At 45.0% G+C, this 15,146-nt stretch overlaps 1 protein-coding gene across 1 annotated transcript in view; it reads left to right on the top strand.

Annotated features, from left to right (window-relative positions):
• LOC133134795 (protein-methionine sulfoxide oxidase mical3a-like) overlaps window positions 1-15,146 on the top strand; it is a 37,166-nt gene that overhangs the window by 3,631 nt on the left and 18,389 nt on the right. The window contains 18 exon segments of the mRNA XM_061251208.1: window positions 5,585-5,923; window positions 6,235-6,442; window positions 6,666-6,782; window positions 7,024-7,125; window positions 7,348-7,503; window positions 8,090-8,190; window positions 8,763-9,020; window positions 9,142-9,257; window positions 10,105-10,231; window positions 10,404-10,497; window positions 10,815-10,962; window positions 11,075-11,271; window positions 11,355-11,467; window positions 11,804-11,872; window positions 12,499-12,672; window positions 13,129-13,315; window positions 13,734-13,828; window positions 14,381-14,483. Of these exon segments, the coding sequence (XP_061107192.1) occupies window positions 5,645-5,923; window positions 6,235-6,442; window positions 6,666-6,782; window positions 7,024-7,125; window positions 7,348-7,503; window positions 8,090-8,190; window positions 8,763-9,020; window positions 9,142-9,257; window positions 10,105-10,231; window positions 10,404-10,497; window positions 10,815-10,962; window positions 11,075-11,271; window positions 11,355-11,467; window positions 11,804-11,872; window positions 12,499-12,672; window positions 13,129-13,315; window positions 13,734-13,828; window positions 14,381-14,483 (2,644 nt within the window). The 5' untranslated portion in view covers window positions 5,585-5,644.

Below are 15,146 nucleotides of genomic sequence, written 5' to 3'. Positions count from 1 at the left end.
CCAAGGATGCATGCATGCTGCCTTTAAAATCATCCAAATGAAGATGCCTTAGAAGGCATAATTTTTTGCCAACTTTGGAATGGGACGGCACTCGATGCCTTTGAGTAATGCCTACGAGGCAGCATTTTTGCGGTTTGAGAGGCAGCCATTGAGGGCAGCTTTGTTTCCTCCCGTTTCTATAATGAGTGTCTTTTGGAACATTCCGGAGCTGCTTTCATATTTCTGTCATTGTGTTCAGGCAGAGCCGTCTCCACCTTTGGCCTGTTTTTGCTGTGCCTCTCCAGATCGGTTTTTAAAAGGCTGTATGATATTGAATTGTCCGAAAGGTTTGTGTAAGAGTCATGTCAGTGCTTCGCAAAGAACTGTTATTCAAGGGGCACTTGGGTCCCATAAGATTTTTCTGTTGAGGGAAGAGCAGGGGGGTGAAGAAGCCAGGTCTAACACTCACAACCACACTGCTATGTTTGAACGAGAAAGTGACACCGGCATGTGTACATTCCATAGACTGTAGAAAAAATATGGACCAAGTGCCTGTGATGTCACCCACTGACTATCCACAGATTTGTGAAAAGCGTTTTGAAACCGCGGAAGTTAAGTTTTCAGGCGCCACCATGTTATAAAATTTGGAGCCAGAGACTGCGCAGCAGGGAAACGGGAAGCCAATTATCGGGGTATCTCAGATGTGGGTATCTGCCAAATGCAGCTCGTCTACTAAGTGTGTGTGAGTGTGATTCGGCAGTGACAACACTCCTTGATTCTCCTTCAATGTATTACTATATTGTCCTAATAGCAGAATAACTTGAAGAAAATCGGCACATGGGGAGATATTAATTTAGATGAAGGAAAAACACTGATTGTGACTACATTTTCTTTAGGGGAAAAAAATAATTGGCTTCCTATTTTTACCAGATTGTTACTATTGACTTAGACTGAAGCTGGTGACTGACTGGCGCTAATGTGTAATGTCTCTCAACAAGACCAGGAAGTGAGCATCAGAAACAAAGCACGGTATTGGCTGCTTGATACATACAAATCCTGCGGGGTGAAATGAGGTTTTTGGTAGCAGCTTATGAAGTTACCATGTGTAATATAATTGTAATGTCAGCCCGACATTCCTCAGACTTGCAGCCCGAATGGTTTCCTGGCATTGTTTGGTCAAGGGAAGGAATGCGTTGGATCAAGTAAGGGTTGGGTAAAACTTGTTCGGTACAACGCAGTGGGTAAAACAGGTTTGGTAAAACTTGTTGGGTATAAATGCCACAATGGACATGCATGGCTTCACAGGCCTGAGCCTCGGTGTGTGCGATATGTCCATCTTTCAGAGATGTTAAAACAAAATAAAATATAATGTATTGCATAGAGTAAGGGGTTCCTCACTGTCAAAATTTCCACACTGGTTTTCACAAGCTCACGACTTAGGCTAACCACCATCACCCAGTCTAACCCGCCATTTACTGCGAAGCACTTTGGGATTTAGGTCAGCATATCAATGAATCTAGCCTATGAAACATCCTAGCTGCTTGCCTCCATGATTACTTAGTGTTACGCTACATAGAAACCTGACTCCGAGGAAAACTGACTTGACGGTCTATTTTCAATAGAGATAAATAGCCCTTGGGCCATTTTTAGTATAGAAAACCACCTTATAGAAGAAATGCCCCCCACCTGACCACTAGGCAAAGAGAAAGGCTCAGTGTAGCCCTGAGTGGTCAGAACACCCTCTAGAACAGTGGTCACTAAAGACCAGTTTATAGTTGGTCAATATATGATCAGCTGATGGATATCACTACATTGTCACCAACATTCCATTATCGCTTTGATTTTGAATGCTGTTGCTCATAAAACGTATAAATTAACACCAAAGTGGAGTCATTGCGAGCTCAAGATATGGAAGTAAATTAATGACACTTCCCTAAAGATAATTACAGAACAGAACATTCTATAATAATGTTGTCATGACAGTTGAGCTAGACATGGGGTCAAAGTTCAATACAATTCACGTCTCAGCACTGAGCACAACTATGATGGTGACGACATCAAATTGTCCGTCGTTGTAGTATAAACTAGAAGTCGCTGTGACCTGTGACCGACCATCAAATTTGATAATAGCTGGTGGCAACAATCATACATCTCCAAACTACAGTGCCCTTCATAACGTTTTGGACAAAGACCCATCATTTATTTATTTGTTTCTGTTCTCCACAATTTGAGATTTGTAATAAACAAGAACACGTGGTTAAAGTGCACAGTTTCACCATGTAGAAATTATTGAAGTGTTTACATAAGTCCCCCATTTCAGGGCACTGTAATCTAATGTAAATGTTCATGTGGTCATGTTTAGCATCTTGTTGCATATCCTTGAAGTCTGCTTGAAGTCTGCAATTCATGGACCACACCAGTTGCTGGGTGTCTTCTCTGGTGATGCTCTGCCAGGGCTGTATTGCAGCCATCTTCAGGTCTTGTCTGTTTTTGGGGCTAGTTCCCTTAAGTTTTCTCTTCAGCATGAAAGACATGCTCAAATTGGTTCAGATCAGGTGATTGACTCTGGTCACTGAAGAATTGACAATTTTTTAGCTTTGAAAAACTCCTTTGTTGCTTCAGCAGTATGGTTGGGATCATTGTCTTGCTGTAGAATGAACCGCCAGCAAATTAGTTTTGAGGCATTTGCTTGAACTTGACCAGATAGGATGTGTCTGTACACTTCATAATTAATGTTGCTACTACCATCAGCAGTTATATCATCAATGAAGATGAGTAACCCAGTACCTTCTGCAGCCATACATTCCCAGGCCATAACACCCCCACCACCGTGTTTCACAGATGAGGTGGTATGCTTTGGAGCTTGGGCAGTTCCTTCTCTTTTCCATACTTCCATGCTCTTGCCGTCACTCTTGCCATCACTCTGAAGTTAATCTTCTTTTTATCTGTCTAGACTACATGCCCTTTTTCCAGTACTGTGGTTGCTCTTTTAAGTAGGCCTACTTCTTGGCAAACTGTAACCTGGCCATTTGGCTAACCAGTGGTTTGGATCTTGCAGTGTAGCCTCTATTTCTGTTCATGAAGTCTTGGCAGACAGTGGTCATTGACAAGTCCTCACCTGACTCCTGAAGTCTTTCTGATCTGTCAGACTGGTGTTTTGGAATTTCTTCTTTATTATGGAGAGAATTCTTCTGTCATCAGCTGTGGAGGTCTTCCTTGGCCAGCCAGTCCCTTTTGCAATTCGTAAGCTCACCAGTGCACTCTTTCTTCTTAATTATGTTCAAAACAGTTGATTTTGGTAAACCTAAGGTTTGGCCGATGTCTCTAACCAATTTATTCTTGTATCTAAGTCTCATAATGGCTTCTTTGACTTTCATTGGCATAACTTTGGTCCTCATGTAGATAAATGGCAGTAATAGCCTTCAAAGGTGATCGAAAGTCTAGGTGCTGAGAGCTTTCTAATACTTCCATTAAGGAGGCAATTAAACACACCTGAGCCCTTACAAACACCTGTGAAGCCATGTGTCCCAAACATTATGGTGCCCTGGAATAGGGGGACTATGTATAGCTAAACACCGCTGTAATTTCTACATGTTAAAACCAAAATGTATCCAAATACCCTTTAATAAGATCTGAGAATGTGCACATTAAGCACATGTTAAGATGTGATTCCAAATCTAAAATTGTGACAAATCCGCAGCTAATCAAGGCATAATGGGTCTTACTGTATACACTGTCCTTTACCCCGTGGAGATCACTGTTCCGTAGGTTTCACTCCAACCTGAACAAAGCACAAGTCATTCAACTGCTAACAATCTGCATTGAGCAGCTAATTATAAGAGTCAGGTGTGCCAAATTAGGGTTGAAATGAAAACATGCAGGATGATCTCCAGGAACAGGGTTGGTTACCAGAGTTCTAGAGAATGTGCCTCTCTAAAGAACGAGAGCAGAAAACGTAGAGGGACAGCCCAGGCCAGAGGAAGGATCTGCATAGCAGGAAGAGAGGTTGTTTCTCTACAAGGATCTTACAGCGCGCTGTACTGGTGTCTAATTATAAACCAGGCAGGACATGATTATTAATAATGAAGCTGATAGCCTGGATTTCTTGTCAGTGCTGTCCAAGGAACTACCGGCCTCCATTTCAGCACATTCAGTGCATAAATAAAGGCTTTTGAAACGGCATAAAGTTGGTCTCTGTGTTGAGTGAACATTTTATTTTGTTTTATTTAAGCTATTTATGTAAAGTCCACACCCCCACCTCTGGGGACGATGGAGTGTGAGTCAGGCTGGCACATACTCTTAACAGAGCTGGGACATCTATTTATACCTTAGCAACCCTGCCCTGCTGTCGGGGTGAAATTGACCTGGCCTGTTTTAAATTACCCTGCAAAACCCTGCGTCTCACTCCAAGGAAACTCTTCAGACAGTTTAAGTGGTTTAAATTTATATCTGCATGTTTCAATCTGTTAAAAAACATTTTTCACTCTCGTCTTCAACTCAGACTCATTTGTTGGTGAAATTATGAATCACTTTTTTATTTTATTTTCTATCCTAGGTGGGTTTTTAGTTTCCAGTGGTGTCACCTCTGACACAAATAAACAGAAAAGAAACAAGCCCCACCCCCAGAGCTCCACCTTTTATGGAATAAAATATGGACATATCCAAAACAAGCCCCCGGCAAGACTGTAATTATGTTATTTCACTACTGAGTCACAGACAAAGGGAGGATGGAAAACCAGGATCCAAAACCATGTGATACTGCTGCAGTTACCTAATGATATCAAGGCAATGACTGAAATATTCAAGACCAATTTTTCTGGAGATTGTGTTGGCATTATAATCGAACTTAGGTGATTTGGGTGTTTTTGCAAATTAGATTTCAAGATACACTCATGAATCATAATTCATAACGGTTACCTTTCACTTTGGTGTGAACATAATATATGTAAAATATAGAACTGGTGAAGACTATAAAGTGATATAGGAACCATTTCTCTATGACCTACAGTAATGAAAATAAGCCAAGTCAAAAAAATGCCATGGAGTAATGCTAATGAGTGCATAGCCCATATCTCCCAGATTAATAGTCCAAGTGTTATTTTGGTTCCAGTGGTTTTTTACAAGGCCAAATCAGCATGCCAGATATCATTAAAATCTGTGACAATGCGGTCCAAAAGTGTTAATTTGACATTAAATTACCCATGTATGAGTGCAGACAATGTGAGGTACAGGGGTAGGCTTTTGGGGAAATAGTTGGAATATTACTTTGAAGAATCCAGTTACCCTTCAAAAGGCCTCCACTGAAATGGTCCTGTTTATTTTCCTTTGAAGCTGTTCCATTTCTTACCAGCATTTATCATGCCAGCATCTGGACTTCCTGTTTGCAACTCATTGGGAATTAGAGAGTCGGGGCACATTTTCACTCTCTCCTGCATGGATATTTCCCTGTCTATTTATAGCTTTTTTCAGGATCGTTTTTGATGTGTAATTCAGACTCCTGTGAAATGTGCTAAGCCACCCAGCAGGCCAGTATGAACATGTATTGGCCTTCCTTTTTGCTGTCTATATTTCACCTACACTATGTCTTTCCTGTGTTCCCTGACAGAATGAAGATGTGAGAAGGTTGAAGTTGAAGAATCCGAGAAAAGGGTGATCGAAGTGGGGCATGGGGGATGGGGGAGTGGCCACTGGAGGAGGGGCCAATGTGAACCAATCCCACGTCTTGTTTGACCGCTTCAGCCAGGCGTCCACGTGTAAGGGCACGTTGAAAGCCTTCCAGGAGTTGTGTGACTTTCTGGACCTCCGGCCTACTGACTGCCGCATCTTCTACCACAAGCTCAAGTCCCGGCTCAACTACTGGAAGGCCAAGGCCCTGTGGGCCAAGCTAGACAAGAGGGCATGCCACAAGGATTACAAGAAAGGGCGCGCATGTGCCAACTCCAAGGTCTGTACCACAAACCTACCAGGACTGCCACATTGAAAAACTCAACCCACAGAACCGACCCACTGGAAAAACTCCACACACAGTACCAACACATTCAAAAACTCCACTAACCCAATTGACACCCTCGACTGCACCCAAAGATGCTCAAGAACGCAGAGAAACAACACACTAAAAAACTCTGGATCCGATACAATCTAAAGCTCCACCCACAGAACCGACACACTCAAAAACCCCCACCCACAGAACCAACATGGAACATACCAGAAGGTATTGCACATTACCCATGGTCCTGATGTTGTCTCTGCCCACAGTGTCTGATCATCGGGGCAGGGCCATGCGGGCTGCGGATGGCGATCGAGCTAGCCTTCCTGGGGGCCAAGGTGGTGCTGGTGGAGAAACGCGACGCCTTCTCCCGAAACAACGTGCTCCACCTCTGGCCCTTCACCATCCAGGACCTGCGCGGCCTCGGAGCCAAGAAGTTCTACGGAAAGTTCTGCGCTGGCGCCATCGACCACATCAGTAAGCTCTACATGTCTTTGCACTTTGTTCTGCACGGTTATTTTGGGTTGGTTAGCTTGTGTGGGTTCAGTTAGGGATTTGGGTGGAGTTTGGGTGGAGACATGCTTTAACACGTCTTTGGGTCAGGGTGGGGTTTGGGTGGAGTTTGCGTGGTGACATGCTTTAACGTGTCTTAGGGTCAGGGTGGAGTTTGGTTAGTGATGTGCTCTCACCCCTCTCTCAGGTATTCGGCAGTTGCAGTTGATCCTGTTAAAGGTGGCTCTGCTCTTGGGCATCGAGATCCACGTTAATGTGGAGTTCAAGAGGCTGATAGAGCCACCTGAGGACCAGGAGAATGAGAGTAAGACCCCTGTCTCCGTCATGCTGCGGGGCTTTTATTTATTTTTTATTAATAATAATGTTCCTTAATAATGGTAATACTGCAGGGATTTTCTCAAACTCAAAAACATTGTGAAAGGAGTGCAAAGAGAATCTCTGTTTTCATTGGCCATTTAATAACTGTTTAACTGTTTTAAATCACTCAGAGCATGAGCTTATGTTTTGGTGATGTCTCTTGGTGTATTGGCTCTTGTGTTTTTCAGGGATTGGGTGGCGGGCAGAGTTTCTTCCCCAGACACATCCGGTCAATGAGTTTGAGTTTGATGTCATTGTTGGAGCTGATGGCCGGAGGAACACGCTGCCAGGTAAAAAGGGAACCGGTCAAGACTGGATCGAACCAGATCCATAGCTGTGGTCTGCCTGATCAAAATTGTCTTCCTGCTCAATGCTGAATCACCATCAGCGGCGGCTTTTGGTTAAGATGGGTTGCTGGTTAGCTTGCGGCCTTGAATTTGCACAGGTATCCCAGAGTCGGCATGATGAGAGGTCTTCTTGTGTTCTGACGTCATTTCCTTTCCCTGCTCTAGGATTCCGCAGGAAGGAGTTCCGGGGCAAACTGGCCATTGCTATCACTGCCAACTTCATCAACCGCCACACCACAGCCGAGGCCAAGGTGGAGGAGATCAGTGGCGTGGCCTTCATCTTCAACCAGAAGTTCTTCCAGGGCCTGCGGGAAGCCACAGGTCTGTTATAACAGTACTAGTAAATGAATAACACTGCTTTATATATGATAACAGTACTATTACAGAGCTGTATGTGCTGTATTGTGCAATAACACTAATATTGCACATGTAATCGAAGGAATTCAGAGCTTGTGATAATAGCCCAGGAATCAAGACGGAAGAAAGGCCTGAATAATTTATTCTAATGCTATACCAGCATCATTAGGCCCTGGTGAGACAGTCTGCATGTTGGTATGTGGGTTTCTCTCTTAGAGTTGATGGGTGTTTAGTTTAATCAATGGTCAGTACGAAGCTGGTGTAAGTATGGTCAGCATTCATGTGTTTGGACTTCGATCTTCTTGATTTATTTAAGAGTTGCCGTGCTGGAGGTCATTCTTTGTTGTTCTTTCCCTTTGGTCATCCTTGATGGATAATTGGCTTTTTTTCATAAGTGATCCTACTGATTTGCTTCTGCTCTGTTGTGCCGCATCAGCGGCAGGTTTTTCTCAATGTTTCCTTGTATCGGCGTCTCTGTTCAGCAGCAAAAGGGGGTCATCGTTGGAGGTACAATTTTCTCCCAAAATAGCCTGTTTTTCTTGATTCCCAGGAGTCGACCTGGAGAACATTGTGTACTACAAGGACGACACACACTACTTTGTGATGACAGCGAAGAAGCAGAGCCTTCTAGAGAAGGGGGTCATCTTGAATGTGAGTGATCAGTCTCTGGAGATGAGGGGGGCCTCAGTATGCCTGATGAGAATCATAAAACTGTCTCTCCCCCGAACTGGAGTACATCTTGTTTCTCTCATCTAACCCCGGTCCTCTCTCCTGCTTCTCCCTGTTCACGTAAAACACATTCACTTACGTAATATGCTACACTCCATGCTTCCATATTAGGTCAGTAGTCAGCATCAGGCAACATTCCTGTGGAAAGAATGTTGGTTTCAGTACAATATTCCCTGGAAATATGCTGTATTTGACATGTTCGCGAATATGTGGGCACTGCGAATGCCATTCTATGGGCCTCTGTAGGAGTATGTAGGCACTGCAACTGCCTCTTGCATTACATTACATTATTTACAGTCATTTAGCAGACGCTCTTATCCAGAGCGACATGCAATAAAGTGCAAATCCGAACCAGAGACAAGTGCGTTGAAGACCCTAGAGGAAATTACAGTTCCAAGACCTAGAGTGATCACTTAGATGAAACATGAACCCTTGAAGAATTGCCCCTTGTAGGGCTCTGCAGACACTGCTAATGCCTCTGTCGCCCCCTACAGGACTACGGGGACACCGAGCTCTTACTGTCACGGGGAAATGTGGACCAGGCAGCCCTGCTCGCTTATGCCCGCGAGGCGGCGGACTTCTCCACCAACCACCAGCTGCCGTCTCTGGACTTCGCCATTAACCACTACGGCCAACCGGACGTGGCCATGTTTGACTTCACCTGCATGTACGCCTCTGAGAACGCCGCCCTGGTGCGCCAACACAACGGGCACCAGCTACTGCTCACCCTGGTGGGGGACAGCCTGCTGGAGGTGAGAGGAAGAGGAGTTGTTGTTGTGGTTGTTGTTGTGGTGGTGTTTGTTGTTCTTGTTGTTGTTGTGGTTGTGAGTTTTTGGGGCATTTTGGGTGATTTGTTTGGGTGTCTTGTTGCAGCCGTTTTGGCCCATGGGCACAGGGATCGCGCGAGGGTTTCTGGCAGCGATGGATTCAGCCTGGATGGTTCGGAGTTGGGCGCAGGGGAGGGGTCCGCTGGATGTCCTCTCTGAGAGGTGAAAGCTGTGTTTCTGGGAATTATCCAGCAAGCTGATTTGCGTGAATCTATTCATGCTGCACATTCCATAAAATAAATGTATAGTATCGCATATGTTATAAAGGCAGGTGTTGCCCGAGGCACTTTACAATATTAGAGAATTTGAATACAAAATTAAGTGAACTATAAGGGTAGAACACTGGAGCAATACAACTACAAGGACATCATAAACCTGCGATTTAAATGATGAATTGTAAATTTCTGGATTATGAGCACCCATTGTTAGCGAGTCTGCTTTTGGAAGACTGGTGAAAAGGCTGCCTCATTTCATTGTGTGATAATATCTTTGTTTGGAATGGAACTATTTTATTTAGAATGTGAAAACAAGCCTTGTCACCAGAGATGTCGCTAAATCTGCCAAATCAAATTAACAATTGCCACTTTAAAGGTACAATAGGTCATTTCAGACTTCTAAAGTTCAAGAGAGGAATTGCAGCAACAAACCCTCAAACCACAACACTATTTACTCCCCCTTCTCTGTGAATGCACTGATATTGACCCCCCCCCCACGCCATTGGCTGTGGCAGTTACAACCAATTTTCAACCAATGAGCTTGAATTATTGGAGAGCTATACAATGTTTTGTTACAGAGTGTCAGCCCTTGAACTGTATATTTTGTAAACCAAATTTAAGGACTATAAACACAGGCAGAGGGTGAGTCAGCATGTCAGTGAGGCTTTTTCAATGATAGGAAGGGATTTACAATGGTCTTATAACAATGTTTTAACACAAAAATGACCTATTGTACCTTTAAGATTGAGTGAAACTGTGTTTTTCATGAGCTCTGATCTCTCCTCTCCGGGCAGAGAGAGCATTTACCGTCTGCTGCCTCAGACCACTCCGGAGAACATCAGCAAGAACGTCAACGTGTACAGCCTGGACCCCACCACCCGCTACCCCAACATCAACCTCAGCCTCCTCCGGCGCAATCAGGTTCATCTCCTTTCACCACAAACCAATGAGTGTCGAGGGCTGTATGTGTATATCCAACGAGGAACCAGGAGAGACTGACGTATGGTTGTGATGATATGGGTGATGTTGAATGTGGTTATGGTGACAGTGATAATGGTGGTGGGGTGTTGATGTGTTTACTTCCTGTATGCAGGTGCGCCACCTCATAGATACCGGGGAGTCTGGGGATTTGCACGTTGACGTAGAAAATGCGGTCAACTCTACAGCAACCAAACTGACGCGACGTGGTGAGCAACTTTTCAATCTAGTACAGTCTGTTATGTCCATGGAAATGGCCACTGTAGTTTGTGTGTCCATGGAAATGGCCTCTGTAGTCCATTTGTTCATGAAAAGAACACTGTAACCTCTGTAGTCATGGAAACTAATCATGTGTCCATGGATACGGCCACTGTACTCCGTGTGATCTTGGAAGCAGCCACTGTAATCTTGTGTCAATGGAAACAACCACAGTAGAGTCTGTGTGCTTTCAAAGGAGTATAGGAGTTTGGTTTTGGGTAAATTGGTTAAGTGGCATTTAAAATGGGTCATATGTCCCGTTTCCCAGAATCCATTGTTCGCGCCAGCAAGCTGCTGAGCTGGTGCCAAAAGCAAACTGAGGGCTACCGGCATGCGGCTGTCACCGACCTCACCACCTCCTGGAAGAGTGGTCTCGCTCTGTGTGCTGTCATCCACCGCTTTCGCCCTGACCTCATGTGAGTCCTGCCCGAACGAGAGCCTCACCCGCATCACCAGGACCAGGTCCGTACTAGGGTCCAAAAAAACACTGCTGACATGTCTTTTGTGTTTTTTGGCTTTTCCCTTCAGAGACTTTGATTCGCTGGAGGAGCGAGACGTGGAGAAGAATAATCAGTTGGGTTTCGACGTGGCGGAGCGAGAGCTGGGCATCTCGCCCATTATGACGGGAAAGGAGATGTCATCCGTTGCTGCTCCTGACAAGCTGTCCATGGTCATGTACCTCACACAGTTCTACGAAATGTTCAAGGATATGGTGCCACCTAGTGGTAAGTGTTGGAAGTGTGCTGGTTTTTGGTCCTCTCTTCTGCTCCTGAGCATAGTCAAAGTGGCCTTCTCTGTCTCTCTCCAGATAATCGAAAACTAAATCCTGAGGATAAGGCGGCCTTCATCGGCAGCACCAAGTCACCCATCTCCTTCCTGAGCAAGCTTGGGCAATCCCTCTCCCGCAAGCGCAACCCAAAGGTAAGTCTGTGCAACCCTGTCTATTGGCCTCTAATTAGCACAGCATTCCAACTGACTATCCGTCTAACAGGATATATTAGCACAGCATGCTAATAGACTATCCAGCTAATGGGGATATATTAGCACAGCACAAGTTGTATTAGCTCAGCAAGCTGAGAGAATATCTATCAAACTGGCTCTAGTAGCATAGCCGGCTAATAGAGTAGAGTAAACCATCTGTATTTGCATTGTTGCCTAAGAAAGTACCAATAAAATATTGTATTGTAATTCATATTTGAATTGAATTTAGTTGAATTGAATTGCAGGTAACTATATGTGTTACTTCTCCTCTTGCAGGACCAGAAGGAGAAGGATACCGATGGTGTGAGGAAGAGGAGGAAGACCCAGTCAGGCCAGTCTCAAGATGTGAGAGAACATGATCACGCTTGGATCAATTACACAATCACAGACCTGATTATCATTCACACATTCAGAATGCTAATCATACATTCATATATAGGGGTGGCTGGTAGCATAATGACTGGGGCACGCAAGGTCGGTGGTTCTAATCCCGGTGTAGCCACAATAAGATCCGCACAGCCGTTGGGCCCTTGAGCAAGGCCCTTAACCCTGCATTGCTCCAGGGGAGGATTGTTTCCTGCTTAGTCTAATCAACTGTATGTCGCTCTGGATAAGAGCATCTGCCAAAATGCCAATGCCAATACACATTTATAACACTAATCATTCACACGTTCAGAACACTAATCATTCACTCATTCAGAACGCTAACCATTCACACATTCAGAACTCTAATCATTCACACATTCAGAACACTAACATTAACACATTCAGAACACTAATCAATCACACATTCAGAACACTAATCATTCACACATTCTGAACACTAACATTAACACATTCAGAACACTAATCAATCACACATTCAGAACACTAATCATTCACACATTCGGGACACTAATCATTCACACATTCAGAACGCGAATCATTCACACATTCAGAACTCTTAATCATTCACACAATCCTGTTCCCAGGAGGAAGCTCCACGACAGGGCCATGATGCCAAGCTGCCTCTGGTCTCCGCCCTGACAGAGCGGAGAGTGGACGAGTCAGCCGACGCTAATCAAAAGGTCAAATCCATGGCCAATCAACTGCGGGCCAAGTTTGAGGAAAACTCCCCTGCTCAGAACTCTGGACTCAAGCGACAGGTACCCCTGAACACTGTGCTGGGGATTACCTTTTACCACCCATAGTCAGTGCCTCTCTTTTTACCTGTATGGCCCCCATGTGTCCAGTGAAATATTCCAGGGCTCCCCAGCATAAGGTTGGACATTTTGACTGCAATGGTGACCGCTGTTGCTTTCAGAAACCTGTGAGTGGTTATATCATGGTGGCAGTTATGCTGTGTGGTGCATTATGATCAGCTGTAGTGTGTTTTTTAAATAACTAGCTAGAATGTATGGTTTTAAAGGTACACATTCCTACTGAACAGTTTGGTACGGGACATTTGGAATCCGTGCAATTAACAGACCAAATCCTTGACCAGAGTCCCATTCTAAAAGAGATGAGCTGTATCTGAAGCTTGTGTTTCTGCAGAACTTGGACATCCTATTCTGAGGCAGAAGCCAGTTTTAAGACCTGTTTTTTGTTTTTGGGGCCCACAGAACTCGCTGCGTAAGGAGTTCCCTCAGAACCTCGGGGGCAGCGACGTGTGCTTCTTCTGCCAGCGCCGCGTGTACGTGATGGAGCGCCTCAGCGCGGAGGGGAAGTTCTTCCACCGCAGCTGCTTCCAGTGCGACTACTGCGGCACCACCCTGCGGCTCTCCTCGTACGCCTTCGACGTGCAGGAAGGTGGGGCAGCCATCAGCATTCAGCCACTGTTATACCCGTGTGACCTTAACAGTATAAACCCATAAACATACCTATATCTCAGTATAGGTATCAACATAAATTAGAATAAGAAATGAATGATGAAGCCATGACCGCTCCCAATAGGGAAAGATTGGCACAAGTACTGTATGAATAATGTTCTCCTCACATCAGCTCTGTGCTTTGAACTTCTGTAGAGGCAATTATAGCAATTTGAGTTAATCGATTATAGTATCTGAGATCATAAATTATAGTAACTGAGTTCAACTGAGCTGATTGTTGCAGTAGCTGATTGGCTATTCCTCCCTTGATGAGGTGTCCTGGTTGAGGGGGTGGAGGTATTTCATGTGAGGGGACCGAGTTATTCCAGGTATGTAAGCACTCTTGTTGTTTTTCTCAGGGAAGTTTTACTGCACGCCTCACTACTGCTACCGACAGTCCGGCCACGCCCAGCGGAAGAGGCCCGCCCCCACTGTGGCTCCACCCACTGCTAAGGTACCGGTACCCACCAATCAGCACTCTCCCCTGCCTATGCTCTCATTGTGAATCAGTCGACACTTGAGAGGATTGATAGCTAGTGGGCAAAAAATGTTCTGCATGCCAGTACTCTTAAAATTAATTTCTCTTCCAGTCAAACCGGATGTGCAGATGCTGTTCATCTTGCTGCAGATACATAACACATTTGCATTTGACCTTTGCTTCCTGAGTTTAGCTAAAGTTCACACTGAGGTGTTTTATCTGCGACAGGTGTGGGTCGGTAAGGTTCTCATAGAGATGTTAATCTGTGACAGGTGTTTGTAGGCGAGGTTCTTATAGAATTAATTTAATTTAATTTAATTGAATACTTGAATGATCCTTGTGGAAATGTGTTATACGCATGACACAAAAGGTGAACAGCAAAGACGGCACAAAATGGCAACGGCAAAGACTTTGACTCCGCAACCAGACGAATGAATGAGGACCATCAAAGTTTCAAAAACAAACGGTAATAAATAGATTTTTATCTGTGACCAGTGCATGCGGGTAAAGCGGTCATCTGTCCCCTAGGAGAAGCAGGTGCCCAAGCCGGGCCCTGTTTTGGTGGATGCTCCAGGACAGGTGATGGTGGGACTGCCTCCAGGGGAGCGTCGGCCCATGGGTAGCCCCACAGGTACCATCGTGCGTTCCCTGCACCGTGCGCTATCCTGGACCTGCCAGCAGGTGGTGCTGCACCCATTAGACTCCCCCTTCCTGTGTACATACTGCCTGTACCTCTTCTCCTGTTTCACTCTCAACGTGCTCTTCAGCTTCCTGTAACAGGCCTACTCACCCTGCGCTAACGTGTGAGTGTGTGTGTGTGCTTGTGTGTGTGTTTTAACGCCCTCCGACTTGCTGGTGATCTGTAATTCTGTGACTCTTGTTGTCTTGTTGAGCAGGGGTGCTCAGCAAGGGCCGATCCACTTCACGATTTTGCGCCAGCTTCTGCTCTTGATTATTTAATTGGCTAAATATTTGCTGCAGACTGGAAGTGTCTCTTCTTGAGTACAGGAGTGAACCGGCATCATTTCTAGAGCTGTGAGAAACATAAATTATGGTAATTGGTTGGAACAAAAACTAGCTCCCAGACCGGCCCTCCAGGACCGGAGTTGTGCACCCCTGCTTTTGAGTTTTTCTCTCCTGTGGATGCAGTATTCTGGAATCTTTGACAGCCCAATCAGAAGCCTTGAAGTAGCCTCCCCGTCTCATTGGGTGTTGTTAAAAACAGTCTTGCCAACGGCTAACGAAGATTATCAGATGCTGCATCCTCTTCTGACATGTGCTCCAACTTTCCCTC

This window comes from Conger conger, chromosome 8, assembly GCF_963514075.1.
Source record: "Conger conger chromosome 8, fConCon1.1, whole genome shotgun sequence".
NCBI classification, from domain to species: domain Eukaryota; kingdom Metazoa; phylum Chordata; class Actinopteri; order Anguilliformes; family Congridae; genus Conger; species Conger conger.
Note: the sequence above shows the minus strand (reverse complement) of the source record. Positions and strands in the feature narration are given on the sequence as shown.